This window comes from Pagrus pagrus, assembly GCF_965226575.1.
Source record: "Pagrus pagrus genome assembly, chromosome: 3".
NCBI classification, from domain to species: domain Eukaryota; kingdom Metazoa; phylum Chordata; class Actinopteri; order Spariformes; family Sparidae; genus Pagrus; species Pagrus pagrus.
In genome coordinates this window covers 6,641,734-6,662,027 of record NC_140187.1, presented here as the reverse complement: position 1 = coordinate 6,662,027, position 20,294 = coordinate 6,641,734, and the positions used below count along the sequence as shown (strand labels likewise).

At 42.0% G+C, this 20,294-nt stretch overlaps 2 protein-coding genes across 2 annotated transcripts; both read left to right on the top strand.

Moving 5' to 3' along the window:
* Window positions 1–728: 728 nt before the first annotated feature.
* pnp4a (purine nucleoside phosphorylase 4a) lies at window positions 729–5,851 on the top strand. Its single transcript, XM_084347870.1, has 7 exons — window positions 729–843; window positions 2,823–2,986; window positions 3,296–3,399; window positions 4,149–4,324; window positions 4,571–4,761; window positions 5,071–5,150; window positions 5,273–5,851. Exons 1-7 carry the CDS (start codon window positions 821–823, stop codon window positions 5,420–5,422), a joined length of 888 nt encoding a protein of 295 aa, XP_084203996.1. The 5' UTR covers window positions 729–820; the 3' UTR covers window positions 5,423–5,851.
* Window positions 5,852–9,474: 3,623 nt separating this feature from the next.
* Window positions 9,475–16,107, top strand: rem1 (RAS (RAD and GEM)-like GTP-binding 1). Its single transcript, XM_084348527.1, has 5 exons — window positions 9,475–9,671; window positions 11,873–12,272; window positions 14,908–14,990; window positions 15,135–15,342; window positions 15,430–16,107. The coding sequence occupies exons 2-5, from the start codon at window positions 11,906–11,908 to the stop codon at window positions 15,705–15,707; spliced, it is 936 nt and encodes a 311-aa protein (XP_084204653.1). The 5' UTR covers window positions 9,475–9,671; window positions 11,873–11,905; the 3' UTR covers window positions 15,708–16,107.
* Window positions 16,108–20,294: the final 4,187 nt, after the last annotated feature.

Genomic DNA, 20,294 nt, shown 5'->3' with positions numbered 1-20,294 from the left:
TTCAATTTATAGAAAATTCCTTCAAATGGTGCAGACTCACCCCGACCCCTCGCTCTTGAGTGCCTCCTTGACCCTCAGACCAAAGTTAATTTCCCCTTATGTAATGTGACAACACCCTCGTACATCATCGATAGTGGCTGATGGCATTTATTTAAACAGACGCGACCGAACGTTTCCGATATGAGGTGATTCCTCTTGCATAATAACAAATACAGTAGAGTGTCAAATGCATAGAAAACAGAAATCAATAGACGATGATCCAGAAAATATATATTGTGGCTGTAACGGACCTGCAGCCTCTGTGTTTGTGTAAGTAATCACAGACAGCCAAAGTTTTACTGTGTGAGTGTTTACTTTAAGGTCACGATACAGTCACAGCTGACTCTGTGTGCGTGTGTGTGTGTGTGTGTGTGTGTGTGTGTGTGTGTGCTTCAGCATCAGGATCATAGTTAGAGCGAGTTAACATTGAAGTAAAATCACATTACTGTCAGCGGGGGTGTGACGCAAAAGTAGATGCCACTTACACAACCCAAAACACACACACACACACACACACACACACACACACACACACACACACACAAACACACACACATACATTCCTACAACACCGTAGTCCCATTGGCTGCAGCGGATGAATGGACGAGTTGTCGACCAATCAGGAGCATGTGACCAGTGAATATGTAGGCCGGTCGGCATCAGCTGGCCACACTCTGACTGTCCCTCCATCAACACACACTTGTACACACACACACTTGTACACACACATCTGTCTGCTGTACATTCACCGTCATCGTCAGTCGTCTGTCATCCGTCCATCATGCACAGCAAAGAACAGATCAGGTAAGAAAACCGCTTTATTACACCTGTGTTGTGTCTCTTCTAAAACAGCTGTATGTTTTACTGTCACTAACATCTTTCTCTCAACATACCGGACCGGTGCTGACTGAATGTTTTGGCTCGTGTCCCCACGTCACTGCATGTTTTTGCTTCGAGCACTTCAACCAACAAGTTGCTTTTTTCTGTTTTGTTTTGTTTGTTTTCAGTCGTTTTTCGAAGCCTGAAAAGATCCATTTTAGAAATCAGATTAGAGGAAAATTTAGAAAAACAGTGTTTTTTCTTCACTTTATAAAACAGCTTTATAACTTTTACAGTGTAATTTCGCTCTGTGAATCAGGTGGAAATAAAACACTTGCCGGTGCCAACTGGTACAAGACTGTGGAGAACAGAGTAAAAACTGGGTATTTTAGAGGAGCTCTGAGTAAAGTACTGGAGAAAATGATGTGACAACACTGATATTCTGCAGAACCTATTAAGTCCTTTTGTTCTAGCATATGTCACAGTTATGTTTTGAGGCGTACAGTAAGGAAACAAACAAGAAAATCTCTGGATAATCAAAGTAATACGAGAGGTACTCGTCTGCTGAGGTACCAAAGTGTAGTTTGAGTAGGCAGCTTTCAAATCTTGTAATAACGAGGGACTCGTTATTACTTCCCACCGTCTCTACCTGTCGCTGTAACGACCTCATAGGTTTCTTTTATGACACATTTATTAAAACATGTTTTGATATTTTGGCACAGCAGAGGGCTCTAAATACTCAGTGATGGAATGTAACTAAGTACATTCACTCAAGTACTGTTGAGTATTTCCATGTTCTTCTACATTATACTTCAACTACATTTCGGAGGCAAATGTTGTACTTTTTTAATTGCTGCATTTATTTGATGACTTTACTCGCTGGTAACTTTGCAGATTGCTTTTTGCATCTGAGCCAAAGTGGCTCATTTGTAGATTAATGTACTGTATTTTATCAACAACTGGATTACAAAAGTACTGATTCAATAATCAGAAGAATGCAGAATAAAATGATCAGTCTACCCTCATCATACAGTATGTACATGTAAATATATGTACATTTTATACTCATCCTCATCTTTAGCTTCCAACCGACATTAGCAGCTCATGTGGAAGAGTTTCAAGCTCGATGATTGGACGATTCTTGCCAAAATGCACCTTGGGAGTCGTAGTTAACTTTCTGACTAAATCAAACACCCAGATATTTTTTTTTAATGCAGCTGTTACTCGTTTGGACGGAAGTTTGGGGAGTTTCATGATGATACAAAGCGTAGAAGTGAGTCATGTAACGCTGTTTATGATAAAAAATAATTTCAAGGAGACGGTTTCAAGGACGGTCCGGCACATGATTACTGATTAATGAGATATAAATTAGTGAGTTTTAGAGGTGCTGGTAATTGGATTGTGTTAGCCAGGTGTCTCAAGGCTAATGCTAAGCTAACCCAGCTGCTGCCTGAAGCTGCATATTTAAAAGGCAGATATGAGAGTGGTATCTTCTCATCAGAACCCCAAAATGTCAAACTATTACATTTAGATTTCACCGAGATACTTGAGAAAGGTAAACAATAATACTTTTTGACAATCATTCGTCAGTTTTCGTCTTCAAACTGAAATGTGAACCTGGCAGCATCATGAAGCGTCCAGCTGGACGACAGCACGAGCTGTCAGGTGGTCAGAATACCCACAGTTTAACCACATTATCTAAACCAAACTGAATTTTAAGGTCAATTACATACTGCAGAGCTCTACCTCCTGATTCAACTTAGACCTGATCATTCTTACTCAACGTCACAGTTCACACTCTGCCCGCTCAAAAGACATTTTTCTCCAGTCATGATGATGATGATGATGATGATGCATCACTTGATCAGATCTGTCTCAGCTCACCGTTAAATTAATAAATTCCTCCTAAAAATAAATACCAAAAAATAAATAATCCCCTTGTCTTCTCTTCTTCCTGTCTGCAGTCATGACGAATACCAGAAGACAGCCGATTGGTTGATGTCTCAGACGAAGCACCGCCCCCAGGTGGCGATCATCTGCGGGTCTGGACTGGGCATGCTCGCCGACACCCTGAAGTGTCAAGACTCCTTCGCTTATTCTGACATACCGGGCTTCCCACAGAGCACAGGTACTCCAACAGATTATTGATCGATCAAGCTTTTATTCATTAACCCCCCTCAAAGAGAAATATATCATAAATCCTGATTATGAAATGATTGTATGTGGAGCAAAGTTAGGTTCAACACCAGCTGGTGAAGAAAAGAAAGACAAATAACAAGCCTGTCTGTGATTACAACATGTATGAGCAGTAACTGTCAGGACACGCTTAGCCTAGCTTAGCACAAAGACTGGAAACAGGGGGAAACTGCTAGCATCGCTCCACCAACAGCTGTTGGTTGTTGTTCACTGTTATTGTTTGTCTGTGTGTGTGTTTCAGTGCAGGGTCATGCTGGTCGGCTGGTTTTCGGGGAGCTGAAGGGGAAGACGTGCGTGTGCATGCAGGGTCGCTTCCACATGTATGAAGGACACTCACTCTGCAAGGTACACACACACACACACACACACACATTTTTGTATCTCAAACCTAAAAGGCCACGAGACAAAAGCACGAGCGCTGGCTTCAGGAAACAGATCACATTTTTCCAGAATTCACAGGAATTCAGTGTTTCCACCCAGTTTTACATTGTTGTGTTTACAGACAATAACTGCACACAAAACAGTAAACAATAAACACAAATACGTTCTGCATACTGGAAACACTACACACACACACACACACATACACACTTTGTGAGCTGATTACAGCACCCCAGTCACGCAACCTTTACATAATACAAGTATGAGTGTAATCGGCAGTGTGAGACTGAACCTGTAACATTAACTCTGTGTGTGTGCGTGTGTGTGTGCGTGCATGCGTGCGTGTGTGAGTGTGTGTGTGTGCGTGCATTGGTGAACCGGGCTCAGGTCATGCATGAGTTCGGTCACATGCAGCCTTTTAGCAGACCGTTGAATGCTGCTATTGTTTCCCCCCGTATCACACACACACACACACACACACACACACACACACGCTGAGAATTTTTACACAGACCTAGAGGAAGTTGTACCTGAAAGGCTGCACTCAGGGCTAAAATACACCATAACCTGTGATTGGTTGATTATGTAACAGTCAGCAGACATCCTGGGACCACGGTCACCATGACAACCAGCTTTAACAGGAAGTCTCTTATATCTGAGAGGAGGATGGTTACCAACCTGTCTGTCTGTCTGTCTGTCTGTCTGTTCATCAGACCACGTTCCCAGTCCGAGTCTTCAAGCTGTTGGGGGTGGAGACTCTGATCGTGACGAACGCTGCAGGTTCATTGGCTGACGGCCTCCAGCCTGGTGACATCATGATCATCAAAGACCACGTCAACTTCCCCGGACTGGTCGGTCTGAACCCGCTGTGCGGACCCAACGACGACAAGTAACTCATATATACATTTGGTTATGTGTTGTTTCTGTTATTGTCATTTCATGTTTTCGAAGCTTGTTGTCTTCTTTATTTGTTTGTTTGTTGTTTTAAAATTAATTGTTTATTTAGGCTTCAACTCTTTCTCACACTAACGTTGTTTATTTCTTGTGTTAACTCAGTTGTCTTAGTCACAAAGTATTGAACATTGTTTACAGTTTTGTTTCAGTTGATTATCATGTTATTATTTGTTGTTTACAGGTTCGGGCCTCGTTTCCCAGCCATGTCAGGTTGCTATGACAAAGGCCTGCGTTGCGTAGCGATGGAGATCGCCAAGCAGCTGGGCGTGACCAGTCTGATACAGGAGGGCGTGTACGCCATGGTGGGTGGGCCTAACTTCGAAAGCATCGCTGAGGCCAGACTGCTGCATCGACTCGGGGTGGACGCTGTCGGTAAGACACAAAAAAACAGAAACCGATCTGTCAATATAAACATATCACCAGAATAACCGCTAACTGCTGCTAACTGTAGCTGCTGTCAGCCAGTTAGCTCAGTTAGCCGCACAGCTAGCAGTTTGGACTGGAAGCTCAGGGACCTGGGGAGTGTTGGTGTTTACACCGCTAGCACAGGAGCTTTGGACTTTGTGGGGTCGGGGCTAGCTGGTTAGCATGTTAACTTCCGTAGATATTTTTGCAACAACACACAGATGTCACGTCAAAGCTGCTATTTATTTACATTTTGTTGATACTGTGTGTTTACAGGTATGAGTACAGCTCCTGAGGTCGTCGTGGCGACTCACTGCGGTCTGAGAGTGTTTGGCCTCTCTCTGATCACCAACAAGGTAAACACACCGATCAATACATCAACATTTATGTGACTATAACTGACGATTGATAAAATGAACCTCCTGTGGTCAAGTTGGGAGCTGATTGATTGATTGATTGACTGATCGATCTGTGACAGGTGGTGAAGAGTTACGAGGACTCGGACAGTGTGAACCATGAGGGCGTGCTGGAGATCGGCCGGCTTCGTTCTCACACTGTGCAGCAGCTGGTGACTGAACTGGTCAGCAGGATGGAGATCAATAACAACAATACCAATAATGCTGTCTGAACACACACGCACACACACACACACACACACACACACTGTGTAAATACTGATTGTTATATTTACAATATTTTTAGACCCCTCTTTGATTTTCTGTTATCATCCTTCAGTACTTTTTTACTTTTTCTGTAATGAAACTGTATTTATATCAACATGGTGCCTAATAAACTCTATCAGGGTAAAGTTGAATGTAAGTTTTCATTTATGATATTTTATGTTAATCCTACAGATTAATATAAAGATGAACACTGTGTTTGATGGTGCTTTAATATATTGAGACATATGAGACTTTAAGATATGACACAAAGATTTTTCTATATATTCCTCCGTTGTACATTGTTCCTGTTGAATTATGGGATTTTATTTTGTAAAGAAAAATATTCACTGGCTTCCTGTTCTGTATTAATCTGATTAAAAACATGCTGACAAACCGTCCTGCTTCCTGCTTCCTGTTTCCATCCAATCTACGGCTGAGTGTTGCGGTCAGAGCTGAAGTGTGTTCAGCTGTAGTTCCTCTAATCTCCACTAGATGCTGCTGTGGTAAAACTCTGGCTGTATTGAAGTAAACAGGAAAACCCCCAACTTTTTCATCAGATACAAAGTCATTACAGTTTTGCTCTTCTAAGGACAGTAAGGTCAAATTAAATACATTTTATTTATGTAGCCCAAAATCACAATCACATTGCCTCACTTGGCTTTACAATCTGTACAGTGAACTACATCCTCTGTCCTTAGACCCACAATTTTGTTGCCACACTGAAAAAAAACTCCTTTTACCGGGGAAAAAGAGGGAAATGACAGTCAACACAACAAAAACATTGAAAAACCACAACTAGCAAAGACTTCCATATTCAAACAGCCATACTAATGGATCTGTGAGGTTTCAGGCCTGCTGAGGGACGACGGCGCTTTAAGCTAAATGCAAACATTAGCATGCTCACAATGATAATAATGCTAACTAACTGATATAATGTTTATCATGCTAACCATCTTAGCTTAGTATGGATGCATGCTTACATATGTTTATAAGCACTTAAAGAACAGCTGAGGGTGATGGGAATGTCATTAGCTTTGCATGTTTGGTTGTAAAAATAAAAAAAAAGTTTTGGACAAATTTAGTTCAGTTTATATTCAGAATACCTCGGTGTCATGGCTGTTAGCTAGCTAGTCTTGTGTGTTGTTTTTTCATAAGTCAGTCGTGAGTGTAGTTCTGTTTATAGCCTTTGCCTCCGCAGGAGTGATTTTCTGTTTTATTATCCTTTTTCTTTGAGGTCATTTTGCCTCGATTCTGTTTCTGTTCTGTTTTGTTGTTACTTAGCCTACAGAGTAGATATCCTGACTCATAGCCAATTTGTTTAATCACTTTATTAAAGTTCAAGTGAAGAAAACCAATTCTTGAATAAAGCCTGCTCCAATTGCTCTTAATCTGCTTCTGAGTCCTCCTTCCCCGTCCAGGCCTGACATCCGGATCAGAGCTAGAGGCTTCAACTCCAGCTTCACTTCCCAGCCAAGGTAGATGTCACTGAATATTGCTGAGTATTTAAAACAACATGATTTGTTAAAAATGAGAGTCTTCATTGTGATTGAAGAATCATCTTAAGTGCAAACACGACAAGTCTCAAGTATTCATGTTTTAAGTAACTTTATGAAGCTTGATGTAGATTTATTTCCCTCCTGCAGCCGTGAACACTTGGCCTGACCTACCGCGGGACTGGCTCACTATATATAGAAGACGTCCTTCAGGTGAGAAACAATGAACCTTCAGAAGTTTATATGTCTTAAACTCACATTCATACTGACGTTAATCCAAAAACTAAATGCAAACAGAAATAAACAGAAAACTATTATATCAGGTGACGTATTTACCACTGCAATCACTCAACACGATGTTCATTTTTATTAATATAATTGTCACTAATGTTTAATTTATATGGTATATTTCATTTTATATTTATGTTCTCCACTCCAGCCACTCCTTCTCCTTCTCCTTCACCTTCTCCTTCTCCTTCTCCCACCAATCCGGATCAAACCGACGACGTCGACCCTCAGCAGTCAGCTGGAGCCCAGCAGGCCTGTCTGTCGTCTCAGGATTCATCCTGCAGTTTCTACACTTGGGCGGAGTAATATTAAAGATCACAACTTTAGAAATTAAATAAAGAAATCAACTGTGATTCCTGTCAGGATGAAGCACTTTTATTTATGTTGTTATAAATGAAAAACTGAGGAGACTTGAAACATGTTAAGTGTCGTATCAAAAGCCTGAGCGATGTACAAGATGAAAGAAACTACAGTATGTTAATACATAAAATATGGATAACTGATTAAACTGAACTGCAGCAGTGCAGTATTACAGTTCCTCCAGTGACCATGTGGGGGCAGCAGAGGTCAATACTCCACATAATACATCTACTACTATCAGCTCAACACCCAATACAGGAATGATACAACACAGTCGTCTAAATACACACTTCAGTTGAGAAAATGTTGAACTTCTGTCATTGTTTTTGTTGTTGTTGTGGTGTCAACAGATTTCTCTGAGGAGACACTGACAGAGAGTTTATTATTGTGTCCAATCATTCAGACATATAACAACTGAACTGCTCACTGGATTGGACGAGCCGATGATGATGAAGATGATGATGATGATGATGTGGGAGGAAACTCCTCTTAAATTTTAAACTTTTCAACTGAGGGGGAGGATAAAATCTAAACATCTGTGATGTGTTGAGCTTCAGTAAGAGCACTCAGAGGGTCAAAGAGGAAACGATGTGTGTTTCTACTTTTCCATGTCGGCTCGTGTAAACTGTGGAAACACAATTCTGCCGGTGAAAAGTGAGAAAAATTTAGATTAATTAAAAAAAACTATAAACTACAATTATTCATCTAAATTGTATGTATGAAGATTTTCACTGACTCACAATTTTGACTTGATATCTTGGAAATTTGAGATGCCATGTGTGCCAGGGCTTCTTTAGTAAACAGGTTCAGGAGTAAATGAGCAAATAAAAATGTCACTTCCAAGTTTGAGGATTCACAAAAATATATAAAAAGGTCAAAAATCTTCAGCAGGGTCCAACACATTCTGAATTAACCCTCTCTGGGTCAAACTCCAAACACACTGGCCACAGACAACTGGTCAACTGGTAACCTCCAGTTTTCACTCATCAGCGCTTTCAACAAAATGCCCAAATAACCTAAATAAAACAATTAAATAGCCGAGATCTTTTTAAATAAACACACAGAGCCTATTTTAATATAGTCATGTGTGTTGGGTTCTTAAAAAAACAACAATAAATGCTTCACTTCGGTCGGTAACGCGAATTGTAACCCGTTACGTGACTGAACTGTGTTGACAGTTAGTCCTTCATCAGATAAACTCATACTTTCATTAGCCAGCTAGTTAGTAAACTGGTAACTTTATCAGTTAGCTAGTTCTGCCTACTAGTTGCATACTCCTCGTACAGTTAATCAGAGATTCAGTAAACTAGTCCTTCATCACTTAGCTCGATCGTTATTGGTTATCATCAGCTAGCTAGTCAGTAAACTGGTGTTTTTGTTACTTAGTAGTTAGTTAAAGTAAACTTTGTTAGCGAGCTAGTTCGTAAACTGTTCTTTAACTAGAAAGCCAAGTTAGCTGCTGGTTAGCCAGTTCGTCTTTTTGCTTTTTCTGATAGTAAACTGATAATCTGAGTTATTGTTCTGTATCAGCTCGTCCTTCATTTATCAGGTAGTTATTTGACTTTTTCTCTGATGATCCGTCTTAACAAGTCCCATAGAGGAGAAACATCTTTCATCATTTAGCTCTCAGGTTCGTAAAATTACCCAATATTTAAAAACATTTTATCATGTGAACTAGATCCCGACTGAAAAGTTTCATGGAGCAAAACCATGTTGTCTTATGGGACGAACAGGAAGTGACCAAGATGTTTCCTAAACCAACTCAACCTCCACACTGATACAACAACACACACACACACACACACACACACAGTCCCTCCTCAGTTATCTGTTTCTCCTCTGCTGTCACTCTGACACACACACACACACAGACAGACACACACACTCACAGAGGGAGGTAGATAACTCTGTGATTGCACTGCTGAATTTTTAACGCTGTTGTGGAACTTTTTTTTTTCCAGGCGGGTTACTGTGGCACCGGGGTACTGTTACACCGAGACACAGAGCCCGGGTTCAGCTCAGTTCTGTTGTTTACTGAGGCTGGACGGACACGAGACTGTTCATGGGGTGTACGGTAAGGCTGCCTGTCTTCTGCATGTTATTTTGCTGATCATGTTTTTTTTTTATTTCTTTGAGTTTTCCAGTCGTCACTTATAAATAATAAACATTCACACATTAATTATGATCTCTCACTTGTGAAATGCCCCAAAAACGATTATATCAGCACATTATTTTAAGATATTTTACACACAATAACATACATTTTACATTTAATAGCACATGTGAGGAATATTTCACTGTTACATTTACATGTCGAAGTGTCTTTTGACATATTACATGTGATAATATTCACATGGACGATACAGGAATTTGGGGTTTTCAGGCATTTTATGTGTAAAGTGTGAAAACGTACATTTCTTGTGCTTTCTTTAATGAGAGTTTCTGGTTGATATCACTTTACTTAAATTTCCTGACGTAGTTCATGAACTGTTTTTCCAACAATGTAATCAGCAGTCATTAACTTATTTAACTTGTGATATTTTACACATGAGACCTGCATTTAACCTCCTGAATGTCTGATGCTTGTCGTCCTGCGGTGGATGAATTAACAGAAATCTTAAATAATTTCTGTTAATGAAAAGTACTTTTGGAGGTTGTTGCAGGATTAAAGCTGTTAAATAAGTTAGAGTAAGTTGTTCACTAACTGCCATCCAGAGGCAGGAGCTCTGTCCTGGCCGGACTCAACCTCACTATCACTGACTGTCGCACTTGGCACCTTTAAATACTTGAATTATTTATGGCAGGAGGTTTGTTTGTGTGTCCGTGCTCTCTTATGCACGCTCAAGGTCTTCATGGGTTAGTTTAGGATTAGACCTGGGACCTGAGTTGGGTGGGTGCTATATAATATTCATTCAAATCAGTTTTTAACTTTAGTTATTTAGTACATTTATATACATTATAACTGATTGTGGTTTTCAATTCTTGTCTTGTCCAAGTAACAGAAGCTTAACACACCAATACCAAGCGTGCTAAGTGTTATCAAAAATGTAAAGGGACGTAGTCGCTCACAGGAAATGTACTCCCTAAATACTGGAAATAAATTCATCTGGCTCTTTAATCATCAGTCCCTCATGTCTCTCTGTTTCCAGACAAATCATAATAAGGAGTGACCATCATTGGCTCAGAAAGGTTTAAATTTTAAGTCCTATATTAACTCTAAGTTGCAACTATCGTGTCTAGTTTTACTGAGATACAGCGTAACACCCAGACTCTGCTCAAACTATATTTTAACTTAATCAAAGCTTCTTCATCATTTAGTACATCATCAGATAGCTTGTAGACGAAGACAAAGTCAACTTCACTCTGCTCACTCTGCTCCAGGTTAAACACTCCCACTGAGAGATAAAAACAGAAATCAAGTGACATGAGATCTTAGGTTGCGCTTTAGAGAAGAATGCGTTTCACTAAAACAAAATCACAAGGGAGCAGAGCTTGTGCAAGAGCAACACAAAATCTTACCACGCAGCTACCTCAGGATGTAAACATCTATCATACACACTTTCTACCATGGTATTCCCAGGTTAGTTAGTTTTGACTAATTTCTCCATCTACACCAAATATATTTAAGAATAAAACATATTCATGGTAAACAGTAACTAATAAAAGATACTTATTTGTGATCCGTGGAGAAAGGCCCCAGACTCCATTTAAAAAACGCTCAATTTTGAGACTTGTTGCAGGAGGAGAAACTTTATAAACGTTGTGAAACGCTGTCTAAGACAGATTGTTAAATATTTGGGCCTACTTGTTAATTCGGCAAACATTATACATGATGATATTTCTTTCTTTGTGTAAGAGCTATGTATCCAGTGATGTAGGTGTATATTTGGGTCACTCGAGACACATGTGGAGATGCATTTAATGCCAGGTGAGCTTAAAGCTGTCCACTTGTGATTGGATCACTCAGGACGGATGGCAATACCGAATGTGATACTGCCATCTCTGGTGGGAAGTTTCCAGTCTGTCGTACCTGTAAGCGGCAGTGATGTCAGAGTGTGCTGACACACCCTGGAGTACACTTCTTACATCACTGCAGCACGGTCACAAGTTAAATTAAAGGGGGTCGACCACAGTGATTTGATCTTTGTTTGGCAACGCTAAAAGTAACGCTCTGTGATTGGTCGTTTTAAAATGTCAGACCTTTCCAAAAATCTGAAAGACCACAGTGAACCAAACTTTATTCTTGAACCTGAATCCTCCTTGCGTGTCCCTCAGGCCCATCCATCCTGATGCCATTACCATAGCAACATGACCCTCAACACCCAGAGAGAGAAGGAGCCCCTGCGGCGGCGAGCCAGCACGCCGATTCCTCCCGGCCACTTCTGCCATCACCCGTCCTGGCCCCAAGACACCCGGCTCTCCAGCAGCGCCCTGCCCGACCCCGAGCAGCCCCGCGCCCAGCGCAGCCACCCTCCTCTGGGACAGTCGGCGTCGTACCACCCCGGAGACAAGTCGCTCCACTACCGCGCCCAGTGGAGCTCAGACTCGGAGGACGACTCGCAGAGCGACTCGGAGTGTGTTTACAGAGTGGTGTTGCTAGGCGACCATGGCGTCGGAAAGACCAGCCTCGCTGGGATCTTTGCTGGAATCACAGAGAAAGACGAACAACCAGGAGGTGGGATGTTACGTTTGGTTATCTGATTGGTTTATCTAGTTTGATTGTTAATCCTTTTGTTCGTAAGCTCAACACCTCAGGGATTTGCAGCTTTTCTTGGCGCCATAGCTCATGGAGGCTAACATCAGCTAACTTCAGATGGATTTTGCTGTATAACTGACGCAACATTATGGATCCCGCCCTACCAATGAAGGCAACCAAACAGAGGCAGAGTAGGGCGGGTCTTAGCAAGGACAGCAGCGGTATCCATAATAACACATACAGTAGCTGAAAGGAGTTAGTCAGTTTATTTACTAGTGCAAAGAGTAACGACAGACGTCATTTTACCAAACGATTGCAAAACAAACTTTGGTGCCGATTGGGTGCGATGTCCTTTAAAGCGATTTTGACTGATGTATGAACAAAATCTGTCTTCAAAGATGACAACTCTCGAGGCAGAGTGCTGGATTCTCCTCACTCCTTTTGTTAAACCAAATCCATCTGGTGGTTTTCTTTTTGTGTTTCTCTGCACAGCACACAACAGTAACAGGTTTTCATAGTCATTTTCTTAAGCTGCCGACACAACTGGAGCGCGAAGTGCTTGCTTGGTACCGGTGTTTACAGAACTTTGGTTGCTCACATTGTTATCTTTATTATTGTTATAGTGATCGGTCTTGATGTGGACGGCCCCTTAACAACGGGTCTTGTTTGCAGTTGTTAGTTTGCAGTCAACAGCTTTACAGATGTCTTTTTTATAACGCTGGTCTATGGGAAGAACGCTTTCTGGGCTTCTGGGGATGTTTTTAGTCAGGAACTATGTTTATTTGCTTTCTTGCCAGGAATTCGCTTTCTTCACAGTAAATATGCAGCTACCGCAGGCAGCCGACTGCCTAAGCTTGACATAAAGAGTGGGAACAGGGAAACAGCTAGCCCGGCTCTGTCCAAAGGTAACAAAATCAGCCTACCAGCACCTCTAAAGCACATTCATGAACAAATATCTGGCCTTGTAGTGATTTGTTGGTTTTTGTACGGATTAAACGAACAAGACACGTGTTGATTAGCGAGCTTTAGAGATGCTGTTAAAGGAGATTAAAGGTGCAATATGTAAGAATTGGACACCTGTGGAGTTCATACTCCAAACAACTAGGAGGCAGCAGAGTTACCGCTAACTGTAGCTGCTGTTAGCTAGCAGGCCCAGTTAACTGTGCAGCTAGCCGTCGTGTTACAGTAGCTGACTCTGCAGGTAGCGTTGGTGTTATTTACCATCATCAGGATATATCACCTCTTGAGGTACAAGTTGGCTAGGGGCTAGCTGGTTAGCATGCTAACTTCAGTAGATTTCTCTGCAACACAAAGACGTCGTCGACATAATGTTAAACTCTTCACATTCTGTTGATGATTTTAGTTAATTTTTGAATGTTTTCAACTAAAATTGTTACATAAATGAACCCTGACTGACTGACACTGACTGTCCACATTAGGATGAGTTTATCGGTCATTTGTCTTAGACTGTTTCCTCTCATACAAGCCTGACAACTTTATGGAAAGAGTTCCCCTTTAATGTTTTCTACCATGTTTTACTGTGTTGTAGCCTCGTACTCCAGCTCGGTCCTCTTCGGATCAGTGCACAGTTTCTGTCCCTGACTTTGTTCTGAAATCACAACCTTGACTGACCCACCATCATTGATCAGCTCCTCTGCCACGTGACGATTGGCCTCAGGCCATGATTGACAGCGTGTATTGATCCATGACAGTCTGACATGATGTGAGGGGGCAGAGGCTGTCTGCTCTTAGTTTTCCAGCTGACTGAGCTTCGTGTCTGGTTACACTCCCTGCTTTAGTTTTACACGTTATTATTGTATCGTATGCTCATGTAGAGTCCTGATGTAGTTGTTTGTTAAAGTTATTAACTGTGTTGTCTCTTTATGATCAGTGATATATGTTGTTGTTGTTGTTGTTGTTGTTGTTGGATTGTTCGTTCAGCCTTGCTTGAGTCGTGGTTGATCAAACTGTCCACCACTCCAGACTGAAATATCTCAGCAATTATTCGATAGATTGCCATGAAATACTGTGAAATTCATGAATCTGATCAATCTGGTGCTCCCCTGACTTTTCATGTAGCGCCATTATCAGGTTTAAGACACAATACCTGCAAAACTATTGACATTGCAGTCACCCTTACTTTGTGTTTAGAGCTGGATGAGGCACATTGTAAACATTATACCTGCTAGACATCCATATCTCAGGATCCTGATCAGGGCTGGGCGATCCGATAATTTTAGATTGTGATCGATCTTGAAGGTGTCTCTCATTGACCAGCAGATCCGCGCTACGTGAACAAACAAATACAGTTATGTAACCAATTAGATGCTAAATGGATGAATTACTTCACCCAACAATGTACTGTAAGTTTTTGCTTGTAAAATGGTGGATGCCCAAAAGAACTCACTTAAATTCAATATTATATTTACATAGTATAAACTGAGCAATTTCAAAACTTGCGATAAAAGATTGCGATATGGATCATGAATCGCGATTGCGATTGAATAGATTGTGATATTATGCTACATTAGCATTTAGCTCAAAGTACTGCTGCTAGCAGGACTGCACGTTCTTAGTCATGTCGTTTATTGTTTGTGTTTATTGTTTGTTGCAGAGGACACGTACGAGCGCACACTGACAGTAGATGGAGAGGAAACCACACTCATCGTCATGGACACCTGGGAGAACGACAGACTGGTACAGTGTGTGTGTGTGTGTGTGTGTGTGTGTGTGTGTGTGTGTGTGTTGAAGTAAAGTTGAGCATCAGATGTAAGTTTTGGCGCTGAAACAAAAGTTAAGTGTTTCTCTCCTCGTCTGTGTCCACGTGTCTCTTCCTGTCAGGAGGGGGAGGACCACTTCTCTCAGGACGACTGTCTGAAGGTTGGGAGTGCTTACGTCATCGTTTACTCCGTCACGGACCGCTCCAGCTTTGAGTCTGCCTCTGAGCTCCGCATCACGCTGCGACGCGCCCGCCAGGCCGAAAACCTTCCCATCATCCTCGTGGGCAACAAGAGCGACCTGGTCCGGTCCAGAGAAGTCGCTGTAGAAGGTGAGGGTCAGATATCTGACGATGGCTAACGACCGACTGATACTATCAGACGAATTTATAGTTTTTTGTGTTTGTCTTATTTCCCAGAGGGCCGAGCGTGTGCAGTGGTGTTCGACTGTAAGTTCATTGAGACGTCGGCTTCTCTGCAGCACAATGTGGCCGAGCTTTTCGAGGGCGTGGTCCGACAGATCCGCCTCCGTCGGGACGGCAGCGAGGCCGTCGAACGCCGACGCTCCATCTACAAACGCAAAGAGAGTCTTACCCAGAAGGCTCGGCGCTTCCTGGACCGACTAGTAGCACGCAACAACCAGCGCATGGCGGCCAAAGCTCGGTCTAAGAGCTGCCACGACCTGGCCGTCCTCTGAAGACACTTGTCCAACAGGAGGTTGGACTTTCTTTTGACTTGTTGAAGTTCTCTCTGGTTGCGATGCTGTGGACGATGACGTCTACGAGCTGACAAGAACAATGATCAGCAGCAAACAGCGGACAGATAATGTGCTGTACGTACGTCGCTGTGATCACTGTGACAAACTCATTTCCCTGTTTGAACATTTGGTCTCATAATTTTTTGTGACTTTTTCCTCCAGATGAACTAAATATTAAAAACAGACTGACTGTAAAAAGGACGGTCAGTGTAGGGTTAGAGGTTGGATGAGTGTTTGTCAGTGTGTGTGTCTGTGTGTGTGTGGGTGTGTGTGACCAGATGTCTGTTCAGGATGTCCTGTAGTTTCCGCTGTGTCCTCTGTTCTCCTGAGGTTTCTACTGTTTTCAGTTCAACACTGTGCAGAATAAAAAAGTCTTAAAGGAACAGTCCTCTCAAAATCATGTGTTACAGAAGTCAAATGCAGCTGACTACCTACATGATATAAATATATATGTACTTTTATTATCCTTTACTGCTCAGTAACGTCTTCCCCAAACAGTGATTGTCCGAACACACTGAAGCGATCATAACCAGGCGCAGCAGCTCCTCTCAAGTTTGGAGGCTTGTGTCATTTTTTTAGCCGGTTCCAAGGGAATAGATCAAACATGCACTTATCTGCTCTAACGTAAGCTCCTAACATTAACATGTCCTGGTAACTAGCTGACCTCATGAAGGAGGAATCCAGGGTTACTTCCAAAAAGAAGACATATCGTTAGTCAGTCCTCGGTGATAATCTATCAGAGTTTGGGCTGCTGATGCTGAGTTTTAACCAGACAAAAGGAGCGTTGTGCTTTCTCAGTATAAACTTTGTGAACAATGTAAACTGCACTACAGTGCGACAATGTAAAAGCTTGACATATGTAGCAACACTGCGAGCAGCGGGACTGAGTAAGTAGTAAGTATTTCCTTCATCTTTTTGATTTAGATTATTTATTCAGTTCTGTTTAAATGAAAGTTAAAAGTTTGTAAAAAAAAAGTTGATTTTTGACTCATCAACTCATCGAATACGCTTTGGGATGGTGGCCAAGCCAACCTACCATCTCCAAAGCGTCAGTATTTGACTCAAAATCAACTTTCTTACAAATATGGACCTATAATGTCAAATGATATCAAACCGTCCCATGTTTTTGTTGTAATCAATAATATTTTAAAGTTGTAATGTCTTTTCTTAAGGAGCTGCAGCGATCAAGCCTCTGTGTTCCTCTTCACATAAACACACTCGCAGGTCGCCACACAGACCCCCGGGCCTCCTAGCTGTTTATTGCTGCCATGGTGACCTGTGGTCCGTTAAAAACAATGGAAGATGAAGCAGTTTACTGACCAGTCGTCATGACGACAGGGTTGCATGCTGACACCTCTGTGGGGTTGACAAAAAACAGGCCGAGTGTTGGGCTGATGGATGGGACAGTGTCTTTCACTGGGACTGTGCTGCCCTGAGTTTAGCCTCTCAGGCTGAGTACAACCCCTGTTGGGAACCATACACGGCCCGGTTAGCTGTGTTATTATTGTTACCCTCAGATGAGACAATCCATCCATGATAACAGCTCTGAGAGACCACGAGCTAAATACTAACATTAGCATACCGGCAGGTTCACAAGGATAATGCTAGCATGCTGACGGCAAACAAGTAACGTTTACCGTGTTCGCCATCTTAGTTCAGCGTGTTCGCGTGCCGATGTTAGCCGATTAAGAGTCAACACAAGGGCGACGTTCAGACTGAAGGAAAATCAGATTTATTTCTCAAATCAGATCTTTGACCTGTTAAGAAGTAGCCTCTATTATGAGTCTCTGAAAATGACATGCCAATAATTAACAGAGCGTATCTCTGCAACTACGTCTGTTTGCATAATCAAGGTTTCATAATAAAGGGAACACTTTAAATATTTGTTCAGATGTGTAAGTGTAAGTATGTAAGTCACTGGGTCTGAGTAAATGAAGTTGGCACAAAGTTTAAATATAAGATTGCATTTCTGTCCTGAGGAATGATGCAGCTGCAGCTCCAAATCTCTAGTAAACTAGCAAAACATCTGAACATGAAACAAAATTATAGAGGTTTTAGTGCAGAGTACTCAGGCAGAGTCTCCAAATGGGCCATTTTGTCCACACTGATATTTGCAAGTGATTATATTTTTGTGTCCAGACATCATCAGCATATCTCAATGGATTGGATCTCTCTATGTACGCTGGTGAAACAGTTTTTCAACATGGCAGCATGAGAAATGGAGGTCCATCATCCCACCCTCCAAACAATCACTCTACTAAGTCTCAGATCAGAAGATTTATTTCAGCGTGACTTCTCTGTGTTGTCCTCCATACCGCTCCGGCAGCATGGATGATTCTGGTGACTCTGGATTTGACATTGTCTTTGTGTGCGAGTCTATATCTAATTTCATGGCAATCCATCCACTTTTGTTTTCACTCAAAGCCACAACCGTGAACCTGTTTGTGGCGCAGGAGGAAAAGTCAGGAGATCCCCAAAGTCATCGAGGCTTTATTTTTAGAAAGCGAACAGAAATGAAGCCGAGCTGCTGTGAAATAACAACAATCTGCAGGCGTTTATCTGGAAACCACATCTGGCAGACTGGTTGTCCCAGTTTTTACTGATCAAATATCCTATCTGCTTATTGATCGGGCCATTTTGGTGACACACACACACACACACACACATGCACACACTGTAGTTGCAAAGGGAGAGTAGATGGAGGAGGAGGAGTGTTTAACATCGATTTGATGAGGGTAATGGAAAAAATGCATGACTCTGCTCAACCCGGATGACACACACACACACACACACACAGAGTGATGTGTAAACATCCTCTCAGCGGAGGAGGACCAGAGGCTCAAAGCTGTGAGTTCAGCTCCCTCCTGAATCTGTTAGAAATAGAAACATCAGAAAATTCCTCTCATTGTTTCCTCTGAAGTGTCAAAAGTTGAGAAGTTTCGATAAAGGCTGATGACACCAACTTTTACAAGAACCGTTCACATTGTTGGAGCTGCTTCTTGCTCTTCTTGTTTTGTTTAATGTCCAGCAGTGAAGATGAAGCACCAGAATTTGCCTGTTGAGCAGATTGTTTTTGAAAAATCAGCCATTTAGAGGCGAATGTGGGTCATTAGCTCGAGGCTAACAGGGACGTAGCATGGACATGGGCAGATAAAGAAATCGACTTCACTCCCAGCAGCTATGCTGATATGGAGAGTGCTATTTGTGTTTGAGTGTCTGTTCAAAGCTGTCCAAGCGTCAAACTGGCTGCGAACCTCACTGGTAGAGACAAATGAAAATATTAACATTAATTAAGTTGATTCAGCTCATTTAAACCAGGATAAACAATTTTTCTTTGTATCTGGTTTCACTAGTTTGGTTAGCGTTTTGTGACACCCTGTCCGTTTACAGCAGCTGATGACGTAGGACAGAGGCTGATATTATCCAATCAGTGGTTTACCTGTTAGGTCATGATGTCAGTATCATGATTTGCCTCCACTAGGTGTGAAAAACAGGTTCTCGTTCTGTTTAAAGATGTCAGCTGCCAGTCACAGTTTGGTTAAAAGCTTCCTGATTAGGTTTAGGAGAAGATAATGATACGTGACGTAAGATAAATCTACTACAAGGAACTTTTAACTGGCTGCGAAACGGTCTCGATTTAGTTATTCTCATTACCTGTCACTAGGCTTCTGACTTATCCAGGTTGGATCCTGCCCAGGTGAGTAAAACATGAGATCGACATGGTACCATCGATTGACTGTTCTGCTGCCAATGTCACATTAATGTTTACTCTTCTTTGTACATTTGTAATAACTGGAAAAAAATCTGAGTAAGCACAAATCGGACCAGAACCAAAATGCAACAACGTCTCACTTATTGGTCAGGACTGAAATACAGGTGCAGAACCGACCTTCAAGATTAACACAAGTCTTAACTAATGGAGGACTCAAAGCTCACAGGAGTTTCAGCTCAGGTAAAAATATTACAAGTTAAGTTTTCCCAACAAAACATATGAAAAAAACATGAACTGACTTCTGTAAAAACTCTCTCCTCCTCACAGTTACATCAGAAAACGCTGCACACGTCTAATGACCGAGCTGCAGAGAAACCAGAAGGCTTCAGACTCGGCGAGAGAAAGTCTGTAGAGTATCTGTGTCTGAACACGCGTTCACTAACCTGAACATCATTCTTAAGGACATTTCAAACATTTCAGGCCCCTTTGAGGTGCGTTTGATTTACAGAGCCAGAGCAGAGGACACAGAGAATCAAACACCCCCCTGTGTTTATTTAAACTGCACAGTTTCCTCTCTGTCCGTCTCTGGTTCAGTGTAAAAACCTCCTTACTGTAACTCTGCCTCTTAATGCACACACGCACTCACACACACACACACACACACACACACACACACACACACACACACTGACACTGCCAAGAACTACAGGAATGTAAACTGAAGTCGCTGCCAGCCGTGTGTTTGAGTGTGTGAGACTGTGGCTCCCCCTGCTGGCTGGATGATGTCTGTTAACAGGACAAGACAAGATGAGATG